The 22,033-nt window shown below is 35.9% G+C and overlaps 1 protein-coding gene across 5 annotated transcripts in view; it reads right to left on the bottom strand.

Moving 5' to 3' along the window:
- Positions 1–22,033, bottom strand: part of zgc:103755 (CAP_GLY domain-containing protein) — a 72,688-nt gene that overhangs the window by 21,663 nt on the left and 28,992 nt on the right. For 4 of the 5 annotated variants that reach the window (XR_006983081.2, XM_017477235.3, XM_047157821.2 and 1 more), the window contains exons 8-10: positions 19,166–19,301; positions 16,654–16,767; positions 5,852–5,914 (exon numbers count right to left, since the gene is read on the bottom strand). Coding sequence is in view for 4 of the 5 variants with exons in the window: in XM_017477235.3 (XP_017332724.1) it covers positions 5,852–5,914; positions 16,654–16,767; positions 19,166–19,301 (313 nt within the window). In the remaining variant the exon portion in view is untranslated. The remainder of the gene's footprint in view (positions 1–5,851; positions 5,915–16,653; positions 16,768–19,165; positions 19,302–22,033) is intronic. The other variant, XM_047157822.2, reaches the window with a different exon arrangement.

Below are 22,033 nucleotides of genomic sequence, written 5' to 3'. Positions count from 1 at the left end.
CATCCGCAAGCCAAAACAGACAGCATGTTTAGTTCACTTCCTGTATTTGGGCTGATTCGGGATCGAATTGCTTTCTCACGGCAATCGAACTGCTCTACTGACTGGAACCATACCAAGACCATCTCTGTGAGGTGGTGGAGATGGTCTTGGAGATGGTCCAGGACCGGTTGTTTTGGTCTGCACCAGAATCCAATTGCTGTGTTCTCACTTGCACAAACGAACCGCACCAAAGAGGAAAATGCACCAGGGTCCAATTCAAATGGACTAAACATTGCATACATGAAAGTACCCACTGTGACTTTTGCGTTTGACAAATTGCATTGTGTGTGGTAAATTTTCCTGGTGACCATCCTGTATTTTGCACCTTTCGAAAGAAGCACCCCCAAATTTGGGGGAAAAAACATGCAAAACATATAAGATGTGCTATAGTCCTCATGTGAAATAGACAATCCCATTAATAAGCATATTTAGAGATGATGTTTGGTAAATCAGGGGCTAAAAGTACATTTTACAAATTAACTTCATGATTCCTGTCATCAAATATATGCAGACATTGAAAAAAAAAAAAAGAAAAAAAAAAGATTTACCACATGGCCTGATTCAAAGTGCATTAAGTGCACTTCAAAGCCAGTGAATGTAACTCTGCCCAATATTAATGGAGCACAGTGATGGAAAAGTGTGTGCTATGAGCAGGGACCTAAACCTCTCATCCCCACCACTTAAAAGGGCAAGATCAGACACAGCAGGAGGAGTCAGGTCGGGCCTTTAATGCCTTTCCAAATGAATTTGGGACATGATGTCATTAAGCCGTCACATTCAGAGACCTTCATGGGCCAAGGAGTTCATTAATGAAACAAGTTAGAGGCTAATGGATTACCATGCACCATGTCTTAAGGGGTGGGGGTGGGGGGGTGTCTGATTAAATGCCTTTCACATTTCATGAGCTAAATGTAGCCTGTAGAACTCATGCCTCCTTTGGAGATTCAGATGGCCTTTAAACAGCACATTAATTACAGAGCACTTATGGCATAAAGAATAAGGTCCACTCCAGTCTAAAGTTAAAGTTATAATACAGCCAGTTAAGACAATTTTCATACTGTTAATAGCAGATGGAAAAGAAAGGTGGAGAGCTAGGCCAATTATTTTTATCATTGGTGCATTTAGAGATGAAGTCTCCTCACTTTTACTTTTTTTTAAATTAAGAAAGCATTTGGTTTCTTTGCATTCAGTAAGGAAAGCAATTAAAAGCAAAAAGAACTACAATTATCTAATTAATTAAAATGAAGTGGGACAATTTAAGGAGGACAGAATGCAACAAACAATGCTGTTCTTACTAATCAGCTTCAACCATCCTGCATGTGGAAAGAGAAAAATGACCACAATTCAGGAGTCAAAAAAAAAACAAAAACAAACCTCAAACCTTTAAGGTGTGAATGAAATCCCTGCACCTTCACAGAAATACTGTCAAGTACAACCGAGATTGAAGGTGGTGAGATATCAAATAACTGTTCAAAACATGAAATATAAGGTGAAAATAAAATAAAGGAATGTAGACTCGAATGTATCTTGTTCACATGATGTTTGTTAATGAAGGCTTCATGTAAATGTTATTATCACTGAATGTAGAATATAAAGACTTAAAGCTGTGGTAAGAATCAGACACGAATAATTTTTAGTAAATAATTAATATCACAAATTTACACTAATACCTGCCCTTTGGTGGTATTAATGTACACACTGAAAACCAATCTCAAAGTTAATTTAAGTCACACTGTGGGTACTAAATTAATATATTTCCACTGACACCACCCTGTGTTTTGCACACTTCAAATTCCAATAAAAACAAACAGCTGAGTCAATTATTTTTTTCCGCACTGCCTTTAGAGACAACGTCTGCTCACTTTTCCACTCTTTCAAGAAGCCATTTGGCTTCTTTGCATGCCATAAGGGAAGCAAATTAAAGCGAAATTAAACAAGAGGGATAACTCAGGGGGACAGAATGCAACAAACAACGCTGTTCTTAGCAATCAGTCTCAACCATGCTGACAGAACAAAACAACTGCAATCTGAAAAAGAAAAATGACCACAATTCAGCAGTCCAAAGAAAGAAAGAAAAAAAACAACAACAATCTCAAACCTCTAAGGTGTGCATGAAATCACTGCACCTCCACAGTGCAGAAACAATCAACTTCCACAAATGAAAGAATTAAAATGACTGAAAAAGACTACCTCTCACCTCTCAACATCTGCAAAATTGCAGAACAGAACTGATGAATAGTTGTGCGACAGTAAGCTAATAGAAAACTAGAAAGGGCAGTGAGGAGAGAATACAAAGGAACAAGGCTCAGAACAATGGTGTGAAATCTCAGTCATGCATGATTCAATAAATGCTCAGAAAAGCAAATCAATGCTACAATTACAGTGGAATATAAGTAACATTTATCTCCCCTAAAGCAAGTGATGAGAATGGGCCCTCACATGAGTACAGGCATCATGCAGAAACTCAAACAGGGTTAGGTTTGGTACAGAAATGAACATGGTTATGGATATTGATTATGCAATGGTTTTAGGTTATTAAATTATCTAATTTAGCAGATTATTCAGTGGACATCTTGAGTAAGAACTACATTTCTAAACAGTGCCATGACTTCTCCATCAGCATACAGAGCATTTTCCCAGTGCTGCAAGTGCTTCACATCATTTGCTTTTTATTAATTTAGTTTCTGTCTCCATCCTTGTCACATCATCTGTCTGTTTCCTAATGTGTGTGCCTGTTCTTAGTTTAGCCCTTGATTGGTTTGTCTATTTATACCCTGATATTTCTCTTTCCTTATGATGTCTCATTATTTACTTGCTAAGCATTCACCCCATAAGTGTGAATTATCTTTCTGAAGCAATTACAGATTTGAGTTGTCTCACCTGTTCATTCATTCCTCAATGCAAATTTTCATCAGCTCTGCCAAGTTTAGATGGAGAATGTTGGTGGACAGCAATTTACAGGTCATGCCATAGATTTTATGAGTTTGTTAGTTTTTCAAGCCATTCATTTGTAGTTTTTGCCCTGTGTTTTAGCTCATTGTCCTGTTGGAACATATATTTTGTCCTAAATGCAGATGTCTTATGGGAACAGGTCATCCTCAAGAATATGATTCCCATCCATTTTGCCTGTGATGGCAACAAGCTTTACAGTTCTTCCTGCTGAAAAGAAACCCAAGAACATGATGCTACCACCACTGTGCTTGGTCACAGGAATGGTGTTATCTGGTTATTGGGCAGTATTTGGTATGTGTCTTCTGTGATTCTTGCATAGAGGTAAAGGGTCATAACAATATCTCTGGGTAATCTGAAGACATAAAAACAAATCTGTTAGAAGGGTCCCACGCATTTATTTTGCCTGGGGTCCCCACATAATCTAGGTTTGCCTCTGTGTACTTGAGTCAGCAAAAAAGTTTGTGCAAAACCTTATCACCTATTTTAGATCAAATCCATCAGACTGTCATCCGTACAAGAGATTAAGCATGAGGAAAATCTGACCTTTTGTACAAAGCAGTTAACATGGTCAATATCATACATTTGCTTACATTTAAACAGAGACCTAGAAATAGGACATCATCTTGAATATTGAATACTTTATTAAAAACTTTTTGTTTTTAAATATTAAAAAAAAAAAAAAAAAAAAAAATCTAAAATCATCTATTTGCTTCCAATTTTAAATGGGGAAAAAAATCCCAGATTTTAAATGTGGTCTCAGACTGTATTTTTACACTTCTTTTTCCTAAAACTACAATGAAATATTTAATTTACATTCTATACTTACTCAGGCTTTCTGCAAAGATCATATTATATAAATAATGAGCAAGTTTAACAAACAATGTTTAATACTATTTTAATTGCGAGTTTGAGAGCAATTCATTGCTTTCATCACGGAGTGAACGTTTTTGCTTTGATCAAGTTTTTGTATATATGCCATAGAAAAATAGACAAATAGATTCAGTTTGTAGATGGCATAAATACCAGCTGTCAAATCATCAATGAACACGTCATCGCTTACACTGTAGAAATGGGAGTGTACAATGCTGATAAAAAAAAAAAAAAGCAGTGTTGTAAGAGTAAATGATGACAAGCGCTTCATCATTGTTCTTCAATACACTACTATTATGACTTTTACCAGATAGATACCAGGAAGATGGAAAAAGGTTGTATAACTAATATTTCAGACTACATGAAACAAATTCTGCAGTCTACAGCACATTGCTTAAGGCTATGCTGGATAAGTCTATTTTTTTTTTGTATTAATTTTGATATAATTTTGTGTGAAGTGTACTGCACTTATCAGTTTTTGCCTTAACTATGAAAAAGACTAATAGACTAGTCCACTTGTCTTACACCAACTGGCCAACTAGGCCTGATATCTGTTCCAAACATTCAATTTAATTAAATTTTATTTGTATAGGACTTTAACAAATGGCATTAGCACAAAGCAGTGTTACAGAAATCCGTATATATATATATATATATATATATATATATATATATATATATATATATATATATATATATATATATATATATATATATATTTATTTATTTTTTATTTCAATTTATTCCCAATAAGCAAGCCAGGGGCCAGTGGCTATGAAAAACTCCCTGAAATGATAAAAGGATGAAACCTTTAGAGGAGCCTGACTCAACAGGAAACCATTTCCTACACAGAGTCAAGGGGAACCTGGAGCCTATCCCAGGGAACTCGGGGGATGAGACAGAGGACACCCTGGGTGGGGGGCCAATCCATCTCAGGGTATAATCACACACACACACTATGGACAATTTGGAAATGGCGATCAGCCTACAACGTATTTCTATGCGCTAGGGGTGGAAACCGGAGTACCTGGAGGAAACCCCTGAAGCACAGGCAGAACATGTCCCGAAGCACAGAGAGAACTCTATGCACACAGGGTGGAAGTGATATTCAAACCCCCAAGTGTTTGGGAACATATTTTGGGATTTATAGTCACTTAATCACACAAGAACACCACACGACGCGAAACTAAAACCCAAGCACCTTTCAGCGACTTGTAAATAACAAGAAATAAAACAAAATTATCCATAATAAAATGTGCGAGACAGATATAATTTCATTGCTATTTGTTGTAATTGCATTTTATAAGGTTCAGCAGAACCAGACCTTTATGTCTGCATAAATACAACAAGTAAAAACAATCCTAGGCATCAGGTTATTTTTAATCAGTAAAAAATGACAATCTAGCACAGGAAGGAAAAAATACAGAGGGAAAAAATAATCAAGAGCCATGCATAAGCATGCTGCTGCAATCATGTAACTCAGCTCTATATTTCTCCATTTCATGTCTTTGTCTTTCTCATGCTCTTCTGCTTCAACAAATAAAATAAAAAGCAATTTTTTGAAGTCAAACGCAGCACAGACTGTAGGTGTTGATTTAAAACAACATTTCAGCACAGTGAGTTTGTGAGCTCATGTTGCCCACAGTGAGTTTGTGAGCAACACTATTGAGGTCACAATGCTACAGGTCTGCTGTGAATTCTAAGTAGTGTGAAAATGTTGAGTTGTAGTTACTACGGGCCAAATGAAACAAGGCAGAGGGCTGTATTTAACCTATGGGCTTTGAGTTTAGCACGTGAGCTAGAAGAAGAAAACGTTTTAAATGCAGTGTTTGCACAAAGGTTTAGAAAATGTGCCAACAACTAGGTAAATTATCTGCTTTACTTGAACCACTTAAGCATGTCTTGCCTACTATAATTAGTGTTGCAGGTCACAACTGAACAAAAGCAACGGTTAGACTTTAATTAAAGTCCAACACGTACTGTTAATTACCTGTCTGAACATCCACATCACCTGCAAGTGTTGGTAAGGACCTCGCCTTTATTGATGCTAAACCTTAAGACCAACCACAGGAAAAAGATATATAAACAAACAAACAAACAAATAAATAAATAAACAAATGTAGCAGAGACAAAGGAATGGTCAGCAAATACTGAATACTGTAACAGAAAAGTGGTGAATTAGATAGATGAGAGGGCAAAAGCAAGGTATCGATTTGAACTCAAACAAGTAGGGGAGAATTTTTTTTTTTATTATTTTTTTTTTTGGAAAGCTAGAGGCAGATAATAACCCAGTGTGTGTGCGCGTGTTTGTGCACACACACAATCTCTGCTGAGTTGCACATGAAAAGGAGAGGCGAGCATGCACTTACACAAAGACTACAGGTCCCTGGTGTAAGTTTTCAAAAGAACAAAACAGCAGCATAATTATACATATTTTTTTTTAAACAAAACAAAAAAATCCATTAGCTTCCAACAATGCTGACAAAATACACTTATATTGTGCCTAGTATATGCTGATGTAAGGAATAAAACACTTAAGGATGTGAGAAGCAAGAAGATACTGTTGATTATTTGATTACTTCGTTTGCCTACAATTACAATCTGTATTGTATTAATAGAACGAAACATCATCATATTTATCCATTTATAGTTACAATATATGTGGAACATCCACAAAAAACAGATGTTATAGCAGCTATAAACAGTTGTTTCCTCACCAGCCTGCTTGCCATGATACCAACAACCCCCTGCACAAATTTTCTCTATTCTGAATTTAAAGGTACAGGGAGAGCTGGTGTTATAGAAAATAAATCAGATTTGAGAATTCAAAAGCACTGTGGTATTATCAAAACTAATCACAACTTACTTCTTGACTTGTATTCTATCACACTTTTCAGCCTGACTCAGTCAATGAGATTTTGTGAAGATACAGTACACATAAAAAGTCACACCCCTATTTCCACATTTAATGTGATATAACAACCAACAAGATCCCAGGGAAAAACAGACAGAATTTTTTTTTTTTTTTTTTTGGGGTGTGGGTGGGGATTTAGGGAGACTTACATAAACCTGGTTGTACAAGTGTGCACACTCTATAATATTTTGTTAAATCAACCTTTTTCTTGTAATATATATCTATTCCCTGTAACTTGACTAGAACCCCAGTCCCAGCTGAAGAGAAGCAGCCTCATAGCATGATGCTGCCATCACCATGCTTCACCATGGGTATGATGTTACTTGGGTGACAAATGAGCTTGTTTTTTAGCACAGATATATTTTAGAATTATGCCAACAAAGTTCTACCTTCGTCTCATCAGACCATAACACTTTTTTACCACATGGTTTAGGGCAGGGGTGTCCAATCTTATCCGGAAAAGGCCAGTGTGGCCCTTTGCAGATAAGATTGAATACCCCACGTTTAGGGAGATTTAATCCTGCTTGGATGTTGTTTTCTAAGAAACAGCTTCAATCTAGCCACCATACCAAAACATCAAATACAGCCCAGACATGTGAAGAGATTATTGTCCTATATATAGGGAGTGACTAGTGTTTGTCAGATATTACTGCAACTCCTTTAATATTGCTGTAGGTCTCTTGGAAGCCTCCCTGATAAGAAGTTTTCTTTGTGGCCTTTTGTTAATTTTGGATGCACATCCTGTTCTTGGTAATACCACTGAGGAACTACATTTTCTCCACTTGTTGATGATGGGATTCACTGTGTTATGTAGTATATGAAATGTTTTGGAAATTCAATGAGATCATGTACATGCATTGTAAGCTCTTTGTAGACCAGGGCATAAATAGTCAGAATGAACCATGAAGAAGACAAGAAAATCAGATTGAAACACAAGTGATCTTTAATTGAAGTTAATCAGTATCACTTCATCGATGAAAGGTATATGATAATTGAAAATGAATCTGAATGTTATTGATGTTTTTGGTTTTTTTTTACTAGAGATGCACTGATGTAGGCTATTTTTCACGCTATCGGCGGATAGTTTAAAAACATCCGATAATCAGGGCCGATTATATCCTGTCAATCAAAAGAGGGCAGGAAAACATCGATTTCGTGCTGTGTGTAAATATGATGTCTCTTGTGTGGAATGATGACAAAACTGCAGTTTGTAAGCTCTGTAAGCTCTGCACTTCACTGGAAGTGAGCAGCAGTGAAGCGGGAGTTTCGGCAATTTTTTTCCCCCCTGTGCTGCCCACTTACCCTCGCATTGAATAAAAGGGACAGTACACCGATTCAAGATTTAAATGAAAATGAGTTCACTAAAAAGTATATGTATGTATGTATGTATGTATGTATGTATGTATATATATATATATTACACACACATACATACACACACACACATTATATACATACATATATACATACATATATACACAAATATATATTCATATATATATATATATATATATATATATATATATATATATATATATATATATATATATATATATATATATTGTGTGTGTGTATGTGTATATATATATATATATATATATATATATATATATATATATATATATATATATATATATATATATATATATATATATATATATATATATATGTATATCTCACAAAAAAATATATTTGTAGAGTAGTATATTCCATATCCAGTTAATGTTAATATATATAAAAAAGTTGATATTATATATTACCAGATTGATGTAAATGATGAAGTAGAAATGCTTTTGTTTGTGGTGAGTGAATGTCAGCCTAACAGGTGTTTTTTTTTTGTTTGTTTTTTTTGTTTTTTTTTAGAATTAAATTTTAATATGAATTAATAACATTCAATAAGTTAAGAAATCTTACTTTAACCTTCAGAATTTAGTTCAGGTGTTAATGTTAGAGTACTGTGTTTTTTGTTTATGAGACCAGTTACTGTGAAACAACTTGTTGAAACGGAGAGAATAAAGTTTTTATTTGCATTTCTTTCAGAATTCTTTTAAATTAATTATAATTTATTTATAAGAAGGCATAAAAGGTACGACTATCGGCATCAGCCGATATCACTCTGAATAATTGGTTATCGGTTTCGGCTGAGAAATTTAGTATCGGTGCATCTCTATTTTTTTACCTCACAAAAACCTGCAATTCTAACAGGGGTATATAGACTTTTTTTCCTATCCACTGTATAAACAAATGAACCAAAATAAATCTATTTTATGGTATTTAGCTCTTATTCACTATAATTGCATTTCATGAGGTTCAGCAGAACCAGGTCTTTGAGTCTGCATACAGTAAACACTCTAAGTAAACACAAGCCTAGGCTTCATGCTATTTTTAATCACTAACTATCTACCACAGCAAGAAAAATAAGTGCATAAGCATTCTGCTGCTATCATGTAACTCAGCTCTTTATTTCTCCATTTCTCTTTCTTTGTCTTTCTTGTGTTCTCTGGTGTCTTTTTTCCTTTCTGCTTCAACAAATACAGGCAATAAGAGCTGGGATTGTGGGAGTAGCTGTTTGTTATCAAGTTGAATGCACAATGTGTTCTTGTAAAGGAACTTTAGTGTCGGCATGCCTCTCAACTGAATAAAAAAGAAAAAAGGGCTTATAACATCAGAGGCTGCCTTTTGTACAATTTTGTACAGCCTTTTGTGGCTGCCTTTTGTACAATTAATGCTATTATCATCATCATCATCATCATCACGCATCCTATGTCTGCGACACTGATCAACATTTGCAAGTTACATTTGTTTCTACTTCATGTACAACTTCATTTGTTATTTCTATCTTTAAATATTCAGTACTTCTTCTGTAAGAAAGTATGTTGCATTAAAAGTGCATGACTGTATTTATATGGTTATTAGAAATAATTTGCACCAATTTCCATCTTTGGTTATAGGAGAGCAGTGGGCTAAACAATTAACCCTTAATATTTTAGCTCTACAGTTTTGGTGACTCTAATGTGATCATTGTAACAATCTGAAACCCATCTGCTACAAATATCCAGATGTGTCTAAGTGGTCTGCAGTCAGCAGCATAGTAAAGCAGCATGGCACTTAACGCCCTATATACAGTAACCTGGTTTACCCACAGTTTCACCCACAGATTCATAGTTAGAACCCAAAGTGTTAAAAATTAAATATTATATATATATATATATATATATATATATATATATATATATATATATATATATATATATATATATATATATATATAAAGAAAGAAAGAAAGAGACATTTGCAACAGTGTAGCAGGCGCACCGACGTGCACAATCTGAGAAAGAACATTAGCTTTATACACAATGACTGAGGAAAAGGTGAGGAACAAAAATGCATGCGAAATGTGAGCTGATGATGTGAAAGAGACATGAACTAGCATGCAACATGAAGGTTTGAGTCTTTTCTAGGTTGGAGTCTGTTCTAGAGTGATTCTTTTCGGAACATCACACTAAAGAAGGCAATAAAGTACAATGGTTTTTTCCTAAGCAAGCCAAAGTTTTATAAACGTACTACATCGGCTATGGGATACTTATTGTACAGAAATAGCCTGGATTCTTTTGAGGATGCTGTACTTGCGTTCAAGAGAATGTTTGAGTTAAATATAACACTCTATAATTAAATGGCGGGACTGCGTCTGCAGATCAACAGTTTTGCACACGAGAAGCAAAACTGGGCAGAGCAGAGTACAGCGCTCACTGAATGCATAGCTGAGCTCGAACAAACACTATTACACTATAAAATGGCTTTAGACTAATTTTGTGCCAAGTTAAATCGAGACCACTGTTTCACACTCAGTCCCTCCAATTTGCACTAGGATGATGCCACATGCGGAGAAAACATCACTGAGAAGTTCTAGCTGCAGATTGGATCAGACTAACAAGATGAAAAGTGAGGTTCTGCCCACACTATCTCCTTCACTCAGATTTGATCCAGTTATATTGTCTGTGCATGGTAATAGTGCTACCCACCAGCATCCAGCTATGAACCTATAGTCAGCTGGAGCAATCACATTTACAGACTATAGCTCTACTATCTGCACAGCCACCACTCACAGCTCCATGTGAAAAGACAGATCTTCAAATTTCAGCAGTTACAGGCAACACAAAAGTGTGCTCAAATAAAAAAAAGTTTGAGATACCACTCACATATTAAGCAAGGCAAAATCTGTTCCTTCTGCCACAAAATTGGCCATGCAGTCCAGAATTGCCGGTCTCTATGGAATGGACGTCCACTACCTTATTTTCTTCAGCGCAAAAATGCACATTCAGGTCATACAGCTCGTATAAATGTGCCTGGGCAAAAAACGCTGCATGACGTTATAGCTCTATTCAATAAAGTGGCAAGAATTTTGGGGCTTTTAGCAAAGGGGTTAGCTGTCCTCTAATAATAAATATTGCTTTTAATGATACCATGGTTAATAACCTTCTGTGCTTTATGCACTTCTGTCCTGACAAAGATTTCTGAGACGTCTAAATAGCAATCTGTTGCAACCGGCTGGTGTATAAAATACTTTGATATCTGAAATAAGCTTATCTTGTTATTATTACAGTTTCTTACATCAAATCAAACACAAATTAATACATAAAGGAATTAGAAAATCTGCCAGTAGGTGTTCTAGCCACCCTACATTGACCCTAGTTGTGAATGTGTGTGGCTGTGCACAAATGTGAGTGAGTTTGTGTCATCCCTTTATAATGGGCTAGCATCCCATTCAATGTGTATTCCTGCACTGTGCCCAGTGTTTCCAGAAGAAGCTCTGGATCCACTGAGATTTTTAAACCAGTTAAAAAAAAAAAAAAAGGTTATTATCTTCATTTTTGTTTTCTTTTATTTCTATAGTGAGACGTCTGAATTTCAGTAAAGAAGTTCTCTGATAAATTTACAGCAACATCCTAACATTTGTCTATCTTTTCTGTTTGTTTTATGTTACAACTAACTTATATAAGGCTACTTCGGAGTACCTGAGGAGGGCATCAGTATAGTCAAGTCAACACTGGGAAAATTTCATTTACATAGTTGTCATAACTATATGTACAAAATAATTTATTTTGAGTTTTACTGCATTAATTCATTTAAGTCTGCTTCCACTATAGCTGTTGAACCACATGCATAGACGCTAAGATTTTAACTGTCTGAGTTAAATGACCGGAGCAATTACAGGAGCAACTTATCCTCAATATCTGTATATTGTAGTATATTGCCAATTTTGATTAGCCCTACATGCCCCATGCTGTGAATGCTCATCTAAGCTATCTTATTGTTCAAATAAATTATACTGATTAAAAAAATAAAAAACAAAACAAAACAAGAAACCCTGAAAACAAAAAGAAACTGCAATTCATTTTTCAGCAAGTTTGCAAAAGACGCACTAATGAGACGCTACAGAGTCAGATTGGAGAAAAAAAAAGACCAATGGTTTGTTTCAATTTCTATATGTGACTCGGTAAATGATAAGATGAAGTGCACAGAATCATTTTAGAGAGAAATAGAACAGTGCTGCCCAGTACTAGTGGAAATGTAGATGAACCGTTTGCAGTTATTTATTGTAATTGTTGTAATTAATTTTATTGACTGATATCATGCCTCTGGAAATGTGCATCATTAAATCCAAAAACTCATCTGTGAATTAAGAATGACCTTAAGGACAATATGCAAGGCTTGAAACATTTTATGATGTGCTGATATTGGAAAATAATCAACTTATATCAAAGTGACATATCTAAAAACAAAAGGATAGTGTGATGCTGGCTGACACAAAATAAAGGACAAAATTGATTATGTTCCAATAACAGCATGTTACAAAGTGTATTATTCATCATAAACCACAGTAATTTGAAAACCATAAAACAAGTTACTTCTTGTCATCACTTACATTATAGCAACTATGAACAGTTGTTGCCTCACCATCGTTTTTGGGATTTAGAAAAAAGTGAAATACAGTGTCATTGAGATTAACCATTGAATAAGGAAGAATTAAAGGAAGAAAGAAAGGACAGAAGGAAATACATCCTGTATGGGAATGAAAGACCACTGAAATACCTCTGAAACTTTATGCACAGCCTGCATTTGCATACTGGAACATGACTGGCTCTTGTATTTTAAACTGTAAAAATAAATAAATAAATAAATAAATAAATAAATAAATAAATAAATAAATAAAAAGTTTATTCAAATATATGCAGCAAATATGCTGCACTTACAATTTTTTCCAAACAAATTGTCCCGAAAGCATTTCATCATATAGCAGTCCATACAGGATTTCACAGTTTTTTTGTGTTTGTTGCAGCCATAAATGCTTGTCTTCTCCCCACACAACATAATTCGCCTCCATAAGAGTGCACTTACTAAATCAAGCTATTGTGCGCAAAATAGTGAGGGCAATGAAGTCACACATACATCTCGACCCCCCTCTCACTCCTGACGCCAACAGATCCGCTCATTAAACACGCATCTCTCAGGACAATGTATCAACAGGATGCACAAAAATCCACTAATTCAAATCAGAACACACACCAGGGAGCACTAAAAAAGCTCACCGCCAGCCTGAACGGCCCACCACCAAGATGTGTTCCTTTACTACTGACAGGCATTAGAATGATTGTATCATTAAAGCTTCTTAAAAATAAGAGTGACGCTGGGATACTGTCATTATGGGATAGAGGGCTGCACGGAGCAGCGATTGAAGCCTGTAGTGTGCGTCCCACTGATTCCGTGACTCATCGAGCACCCTACAGGGCCTGCGTGAACAGTGACGCGTGACTCAGCCCTCTACAGAAACTCAAGAGGAAAGAGAGGAAATGAAATATAAAGGGGACAGGAGGGGGTTGTGGCTCAAGGCACTAAAGGCATGTACAGTACTGTGCAAAAGTTTTAAAGTTTTGCACAGTACTGTATGTGAAGAAGAAAAAAAAAGGAAGAGCAGTTTCGTAGATAATACAAGAAAGGATTAATTATAATGAAGCAGAGATGATAGTTGAAAGCATTTCTACCAAAAATAAATGAAAAACATAAGAGAAAGATACAAATCGAGAGTTTTGACGTTTCAACTTTTTGTTTTCTACTTTAAAGAAAACATTTATAACATAGAACCATATCATTCCAAAGTCTTGAAATCGCTATTTAATTGTCGATTATTAAATCCTATACCCTAGCGCTGGTTAAATTTTTACTCTGAATTTGAGTAATTTTCTGTAGCAGCAGCCATGCCAATACTGTCACATACACTAGAAATATACTGTTTCTAGAGCAGAGGTTCTCAAACTTTTGTAACTGACGCCCCCCCCAATTGGAGGAGACCAGGTATAATGATCATCATCCTATACAAAATCTCTCTCTCTAAACACACACATACATACATACATACATACATACACACACACACACACACACACACACACACACGCATAACATCTAATCTATAATGTTTCTGATAGATAGATAGATAGATAGATGTATTGTTCTTGCTTTTGTACTTTTTTAATTACTTTTGAGAGTTTGTTCAAATAAATACACGCTGTTATTTTAATAATTAAATACATTTTAATGTCATTTTTTTTCATTAAATTTAATTCTTCATTGAAATCGATGATTTAACATACTTATAGTTAAGCTTTCTGTATCCAGACTTTTTTTTTTTTTTTAATTAAATGGAAGGAGTCTCCAGTGTCAACAGTCAATAAGTTTTCTGCAACAGGACAGAGAACTTTGCGCCTCCTGGATTCTCTATTATCTTCACTTCAAAAAAGAAAAAAAAAATGTATGTTGAGGAAACTAATATGTTTCAGGGACATTCCACAAAATTAAATGTAACTAAAAATATGACATTCATTAGTAGATTATAAAAAAATATTCTTGGAAAATTGCTGTGGATTAAAATAAAATAACTAAATAATCAACTGGGAACAGTAACTATGCTTTGTGTCAGACCTCATCAAACTACCCTATAGTTGATTCTTTTCCCATATTAGCATGCTCGGCATCAAAAGCATCAGTTGGTTTATTTGACCACAAACATTTGTTTTTAGGGTTTTTAAGCAAAATCCCACAGGTTCCATCTCTACCATCTAGGAGCATTTGCTGACTTATCCCACTTATTATCATTATCAACATTCTACACAATGCATCTGGAGAGTTTTTCACTTCACTCAAATCATCCAAACCAGTTCTCATAAAAACTCATAAAATTACATTTTTCATAAAATCACTTATAAGTGTCAGACATCCAAATTATTAATACCAAAAGGGGAGAGTAAGGATATTTGTTTTAATGTACGCATCAGCTGTGTCATGAAGAAAGAAAATATTAAACCGAAGGAAGGGAAGAACATGCTTTATAACAACAATGCCTTTCTTAAAGCAATGCTCTTTTAAAAGCACTATACACAGAAACACAGAGTCATACATCAGGATGTTAAGCTCTGCAGTTAAGCTCTGCACGAAAATCCAATACAACAGTGTGCCACAGAGAGCATAGGAAAACAAATCAACAACTTCATGCTCATCCTCCAAATATGCAACACACACACACACTCACACACAGAAAATTAATGCCATATCTTACACTGCTGTGGGGAGAGCCTTTGATAAACAAGGTGGCACAGAGAAGGTGTAATGATTTCTATTAATCAGGATTAAGAAAATATTGGCAGAGTGCACAGTACTCTTTGTGCTTATGCACAAAGTAGGTGTGTGTGTGTCAGCAGCAGTTTGAAAAGCATTAAAAAGCCGACTATAATAATTACACAAACAGACCGATATTAAAATACCTTCGATTTCTAAAGCAACGCTGTGGAATTCTCAAATCTGATTGGTCAGAATGTGTTGGTTCAATTTCTCCAACAGCAGCTTGTTCTATTGTTTCTATAGTAACAGCTTACTCAGGGACTTTAATGGCAGCCACTTTGCATAATATAAAACTAATACTATAAACAAATTTGACCAAAAAAAAAAAAAGTCATTTAACAACCAACATCTCAATCTCAAACAATCTCTGATACTACTGGGGTGTTTTCTGTGAAGATATGTTTAATTGATACTTATGGAAGGAGTCTTCAGTGTCAGAGCTTTGTATCAGTCAGTAAGTTTTTCCACTATGGGAAAGTCTTCAGGATAGAGGAGAGAGAACAATAAAGATAGTCTGGTGAGTAGACAATGTTTATAACTGCTCCTGAGTGAGTAATATCAGGAACTAACCTGTTTTTTTGTGTGGCTGTTCCACAAAATTAAAAGTAACTTTATTATAAATGAATAAAAAGTATGACGTGTTGTTCATTAATATACAGTAATAATTGTACTTGTTGGAAAATGCATGTTGTTTAATGGGAATAAAACATCTCGGCATGTGCTGGAAAACTTCAAATGGTAAAAGTAACTCGGCTTTGTGCTGGATCACATTACACCACCTCATCACTAAATAGTTTCCTAGAGCAGCACACTCCTTGGGTAATGAGGGAAGAAAATGTGACAAATAATTTCAGAGTTAAAAAAATCATTTATGTAAATAAAAATCTACATAATCAAAACCATACAAGAGGTTTTAATCATGAACTATTTAGTACACAATGTTGACTGCTAGGCTCTTTAATACACTGTACATCTTTATGCATTCATTCACCTCTTGCAGTTTCTTTCATTCTTGCGTTCCTTCTTACTCCTCTCTTTTTCTCGCTTATCTTAGACATGATCATTCTTCATCACTACCTCCACAAATCACTTTAGGTAAGGGTTTAAGGGAAGGGTTATGCATCATGTGAGCACCATGGATACAAATATACTGTACTTTGGAAAACTAGGGCACTTTCACTGCTAGTCGGAGGAAAGTGTACCTGTGTCGACTTTCGACTTGACCCGGGAGAGGTCGATGTGGCGAGGAGGGCAGACAGGGATGGGTCTGCGTCGTTCTGAGAATTTACTGATTTTAGAGAGAGGAGCAAAGATTCCTGCAGGAGGAAAAAAGGAAGAGAGACAGAGAGAGGTTTTACAACTACAGTGATATAAAAATACTACAACTATACTAATAGCTCAATTCAAAAGTTTATGCTTACTTCAATCAAGAAAAGAAAAAAAAAAAAAAAAGACAGAATGGATTCTGCCGAAAGATATTTCATCGTTACTGAGCTATAAATTGGTGGAACGGCCTATTTTCAGACAAGAACTTTAGTAAATAAAATCTTAAGTGCAAAATAAATAAAAAACAGACAGGGGAGAGGAAATGAAAAATGTATGATGCTCATATCTAAATGGCACTTGAAAAGCAAAAAATAAACAAATAAATACATAAATAAACACATACACAAATAAATAAATACAGTATCACTTTCTATGAAAGCCATATGTATACTGATCTAAGAATACAGACATAAAACGTCACACTGCCTATATAAAGTCATACACACACACACACACACACATATATATATTTCACTTTTGCGAGATACTGTACATTATATATATATATATATATATATATATATATATATATATATATATGTGTGTGTGTGTGTGTGTGTATATATATATATATATATATATATATATATATATATATATATATATATATATATATATATATATATATATATATATATATATATATATATATATATATACACACATATATACATATATACATATACACACACCAGAGCTTCACAGGTTGCTATTGGAGTCCTCTTCCACTCCTCCATGACGACATCACAGAGCTGGTGGATGTTAGAGACCTTGTGCTCCTCCACCTTCCATTTGAGGATGCCCCACAGATGCTCAATAGGGTTTAGGTCTGGAGACATGCTTGCACAGTCCATCACCTTCACCCTCAGCTTCCTTAGCAAGGCAGTGGCCGTCTTGGAGGTGGGTTTGGGGTCATTATCATGCATAAAGGCTTCCTTCTGGGACGACAGCCATGCCGACCAATTTGATGCAGTGTGCGACGTATGGTCTGAGCACTGACAGGCTGACCCCCCAACCTAGGCCATATAGCCTAGGCCATGCCATTATGTAGAGCAACAATTCTTTTTTTCAGATCCTCAGAGAGTTCTTTGCCATGAGGTGCCATGTTGAACATCCAGTGACCAGTAAGAGGGAGTTTGAGAGCGATGACACCAAATTTAACACACCTGCTCCCCATTCACACCTGAGACCTTGTAACACTAACAAGTCACATGACACCGGGGAGGGAAAATGGCTAATTGGGCTCAATCTGGACATTGTCACTTAGGGATGTACTCACTTTTGTTGCCAGAGGTTTAGACATTAATTCCTGTGTGTTGAGTTGTTTTGAGGGGACAGCAAATTTACACTGTTACACAACCTGTACACTCACTACTTTACATTGTAGCAAAGTGTCATTTCTTCAGTGTTGTCACATAAAAAGATGTAATCAAATATTTACAAAAATTTGAGGGGTGTACTCACTTTTTTGAGATACTGTACATGTATATATAAAAGGCATTATGGTTTAATAATTTATAGGCATGTTTAGTAAAGTAAATAGTGTTTTATAACACTTCTGAAAAGAAATAAAAAAAAATAAACATTATAATATTATAATAATTAAATACAACCAAAATAATTCAGCTTCGGATTACTTAGTGTACTATGTTTAATCGGCGACGCAATTAGACTTTTTTGTGATTAAATTTACATACTTTTCACTTCTGAGTGGAGATTATTATAATATATATATTTTTTTATTATTATTTTTTACCTATGCATAATATCATATAAGTTGTATTTGTATGTCTCAACAATGAGTAAAGTGTTATATCTGTCCCTCCAGGATTTTGCAATCGCAGAAATGAATGCAAATTCAAGCAAACTGAAAGTTTGCAAAAAAAAAACCCAAAAAAGAACAGGCCTTATCCGGAGGAGATTGCAATTTTTCATAATTACTGCAGCTTTTCCGAGGATTTGGGCCAAGACACATCATGGGACTTCATCACAACTCGTATTTAGCCAAAGCCCTCTTCAATTCACGTGTCAAACATTTTGACAAGCAGTTTGTTAAAAGGTCACCGTGAAACGGTTAGAGTTAACCCTAATCCAGAAAAAACAATTTCATGCACTTGCAATTTCGTCCAAAATTCAAGTACTGTTCAGCAAAAAAAGCACAAAAAACTTTTGAAAAAATCGAATACTTATAAACATTACTCATACACCATCATGTTAATAATGCATAATAAAGATAACTATAAAGTGTAATGCACTTTCATACATAATTATAATCATCAGTGCATTGTGCCTTATGCATGATTTATGACATGATACGAGTTACACAGTAACTGACATTTTACGAAGACATCATGTGCAGATGTAGAGAAATTAGATTTACAATTATACCGTGTTTCATGCGGCAGGTAAAGTAATGAACACCAGCCACGGATCCATCATTCTTCCCCTCTGGTTGCTGAAGCTCCACACCAGCCCACAAACCCCCAGCAAACTCGGTGCTGCCACAGAACCGCAGAGTCCCCACCTAAACACATCCACACCACATTCACACCACACCGACAGACAGGAGTTCAAGAGAGATGTCTGTTATTAATGTGCAAAAATGTTAACGGGACCACAAGTAGTGCGTTCTTAGTGAAGCCCTTGACTAAACAGAGAGAAATCTGCAGGGAATAACAGGCAAAATTGTTTTCTAGCCATGTGGGGTCGTGGGAAGATAATGCTCATTCAATAGACCTGTTTCATGCCAGCTTTATCATGCTCTGTCCTCCAGAGAGCAATGAAAAAGTGATTACTCTTGCACAGAGACCCCCCCCCCCCCACACCCACACCCCCCACCCCACACAGCAATGTGTATTCAGGACAGTGCAGAACGGGTGACAGTTTTTGCATGCCTGCATTCGTAAACAGCCAAATGAACTGAATGATAGAAATAACGTTCAAAAAGTAAAAAAGAGATCAAAGAGAGCAGGGCGGCGCACAGGAGGCCCGACGATAATAGAGTTTTGATTAGCCAATCTACGGATTCTTGCTGCTTGCTGCACTTTAGTCCCTGTGTGCTGTGGGATTTTATTAATGGCTTATTCATCGTTGTGCCTGTATAAGTATGCAGTTGGAGCTCCAGAAGTAAAAGCAAGACCAATGCCAATCAGGTAGCTGTCCATTCCTCACTTAGAGGTCATTCTTTTCATTTAGGACAAATGACCCAAGTTTCTGATAATCAGCTTTAACTGAAAAAAATACTTATCACTAATACAATTAGCAATAACGGTGACTGCAGTTTAGTCTTTGAGATACTTGTCAGAAGATTACAAGACCAAATCACAGCACCTCCAAGCTGCTGCTGATAGGTACTCAAACAAGGCCACCTGATCTTAAACTGATCAACTGTATCCTGACTCAATTGCAAGTCACATTGGATAAAAATGTTCAGAACAAAGGAAGAAAAATGTTCACCCACATGAATGGCCTCACTGTCTAAGTGGAAGCGATGTCATACTCTCTCTCCGCTATCAATCACAGATAAGAGCTATTTGTCGTTCATGTGTGACCTCATGCATGAGCAGAAGTTCAAAAACATGCAGTTGGTTGGCTTCAGGTTTCTTGGAGGAAAGCCATATTAGCCTTCACCTTCCCAGGTTTACAGCTATCAAAGGATATATATTAATTGATGATTTATATTAATTACGCCATTACTATTCACCAGCTTATAAAATAGCACTTGATCCAGCACTTTTTTCTTTTTTTGCATTTTGAACTAGAAGTACAGCAGGAGAAAGTGTGTGAAGCTTAGGCTGGGGTGAAAGTTGCAGCAAGTGACTAAGCACTCATTTGTTATGAAAGTGGAATTCATATTTAAATCTTTTTTAAAAAATTTTTTATCCTAGTGTATTTTTAGTGTAGTTTCAGCCCAAAACATGAATTTCAGGATGACAGGGTGGTTAAAACAAATGGAAGTCTACTCAGTGTGGCTTAATGCTGAACTTAATGCTGCTCAATGTCTAAGGTCTAATGCTTCTGTGCATTATCAGAAAGTCCATTATCCAGAAAGTCTGAGATCTGCAAACCTATGCACTCAATTTCAGTATTGGCTACCCCCTATGCTTATGTCAACTTTAAATACCATACATGTACCCTGTGTATTTCAAACATTTAAACCAATAGCAATAATGTAAATGATAACCAGTCATGACTGGTCACTGTATGGTTATAGCTCTACATACTATACAGCTATAAACAAACTTCAGTCTAAATACATCTAAATATATTTCCTCCATGGCATTTATGAAACAGTCTAAGAATGTTGAGATTCTATAAATTGTATTGCAGCTTTTAGCCAGTGCTTACAGCAAACAATATACAGTGAGGGAAAAAAGTATTTGATCCCCTGCTGATTTTGTATGTTTGCCCACTGACAAAGAAATGATCAGTCTATAATTTTAATGGTAGATTTATTTGAACAGTGAGAGGCAGAATAACAACAAGAAAATCCAGAAAAACACATGTCAAAAATGTTATAAATTGTTTAGCATTTTAATAAGGGAAATAAAGTATTTGACCCCCTCTCAATCAGAAAGATTTCTGGCTCCCATGTGTCTTTTATACAGGTAACGAGCTGAGATTAGGAGCATACTCTTAAAAGGGAGTGCTCCTAATCTCAGCTTGTTACCTGTATAAAAGACACCTGTCCACAGAAGCAATCAATCAATCAGATTCCAAACTCTCCACCATGGCCAAGACCAAAGAGCTCTCCAAGGATGTCAGGGACAAGATTGTAGACCTACACAAGTCTGGAATGGGCTACAAGACCATTGCCAAGCAGCTTGATGAGAAGGTGACAACAGTTGGTGCGATTATTCGCAAATGGAAGAAACACAAAAGAACTGTCAATCTCCCTCGGTCTGAGGCTCCATGCAAGATCTCACCTCATGGAGTTGCAATGATCATGAGAACAGTGAGGAATCAGCCCAGAACTACACGGGAGGATCTTGTCAATGATCTCAAGGCAGCTAGGACCATAGTCACCAAGAAAACAATTGGTAACACACTACGCCGTGAAGGACTGAAATTCTGCAGCGCTCGCAAGGTCCCCCTGCTCAAGAAAGCACATATACATGTCCGTCTGAAGTTTGCCAATGAACATCTGAATGATTCAGAGGACAACTGGGTGAAAGTGTTGTGGTCAGATGAGACTAAAATGGAGCTCTTTGGCATCAACTCAACTCGCCGGGTTTGGAGGAGGAGGAATGCTGCCTA

Source organism: Ictalurus punctatus, chromosome 9 (genome assembly GCF_001660625.3).
Source record: "Ictalurus punctatus breed USDA103 chromosome 9, Coco_2.0, whole genome shotgun sequence".
Classification (NCBI taxonomy): Eukaryota; Metazoa; Chordata; class Actinopteri; order Siluriformes; family Ictaluridae; genus Ictalurus; species Ictalurus punctatus.
This window is presented reverse-complemented; position numbering and strand designations above follow the sequence as displayed.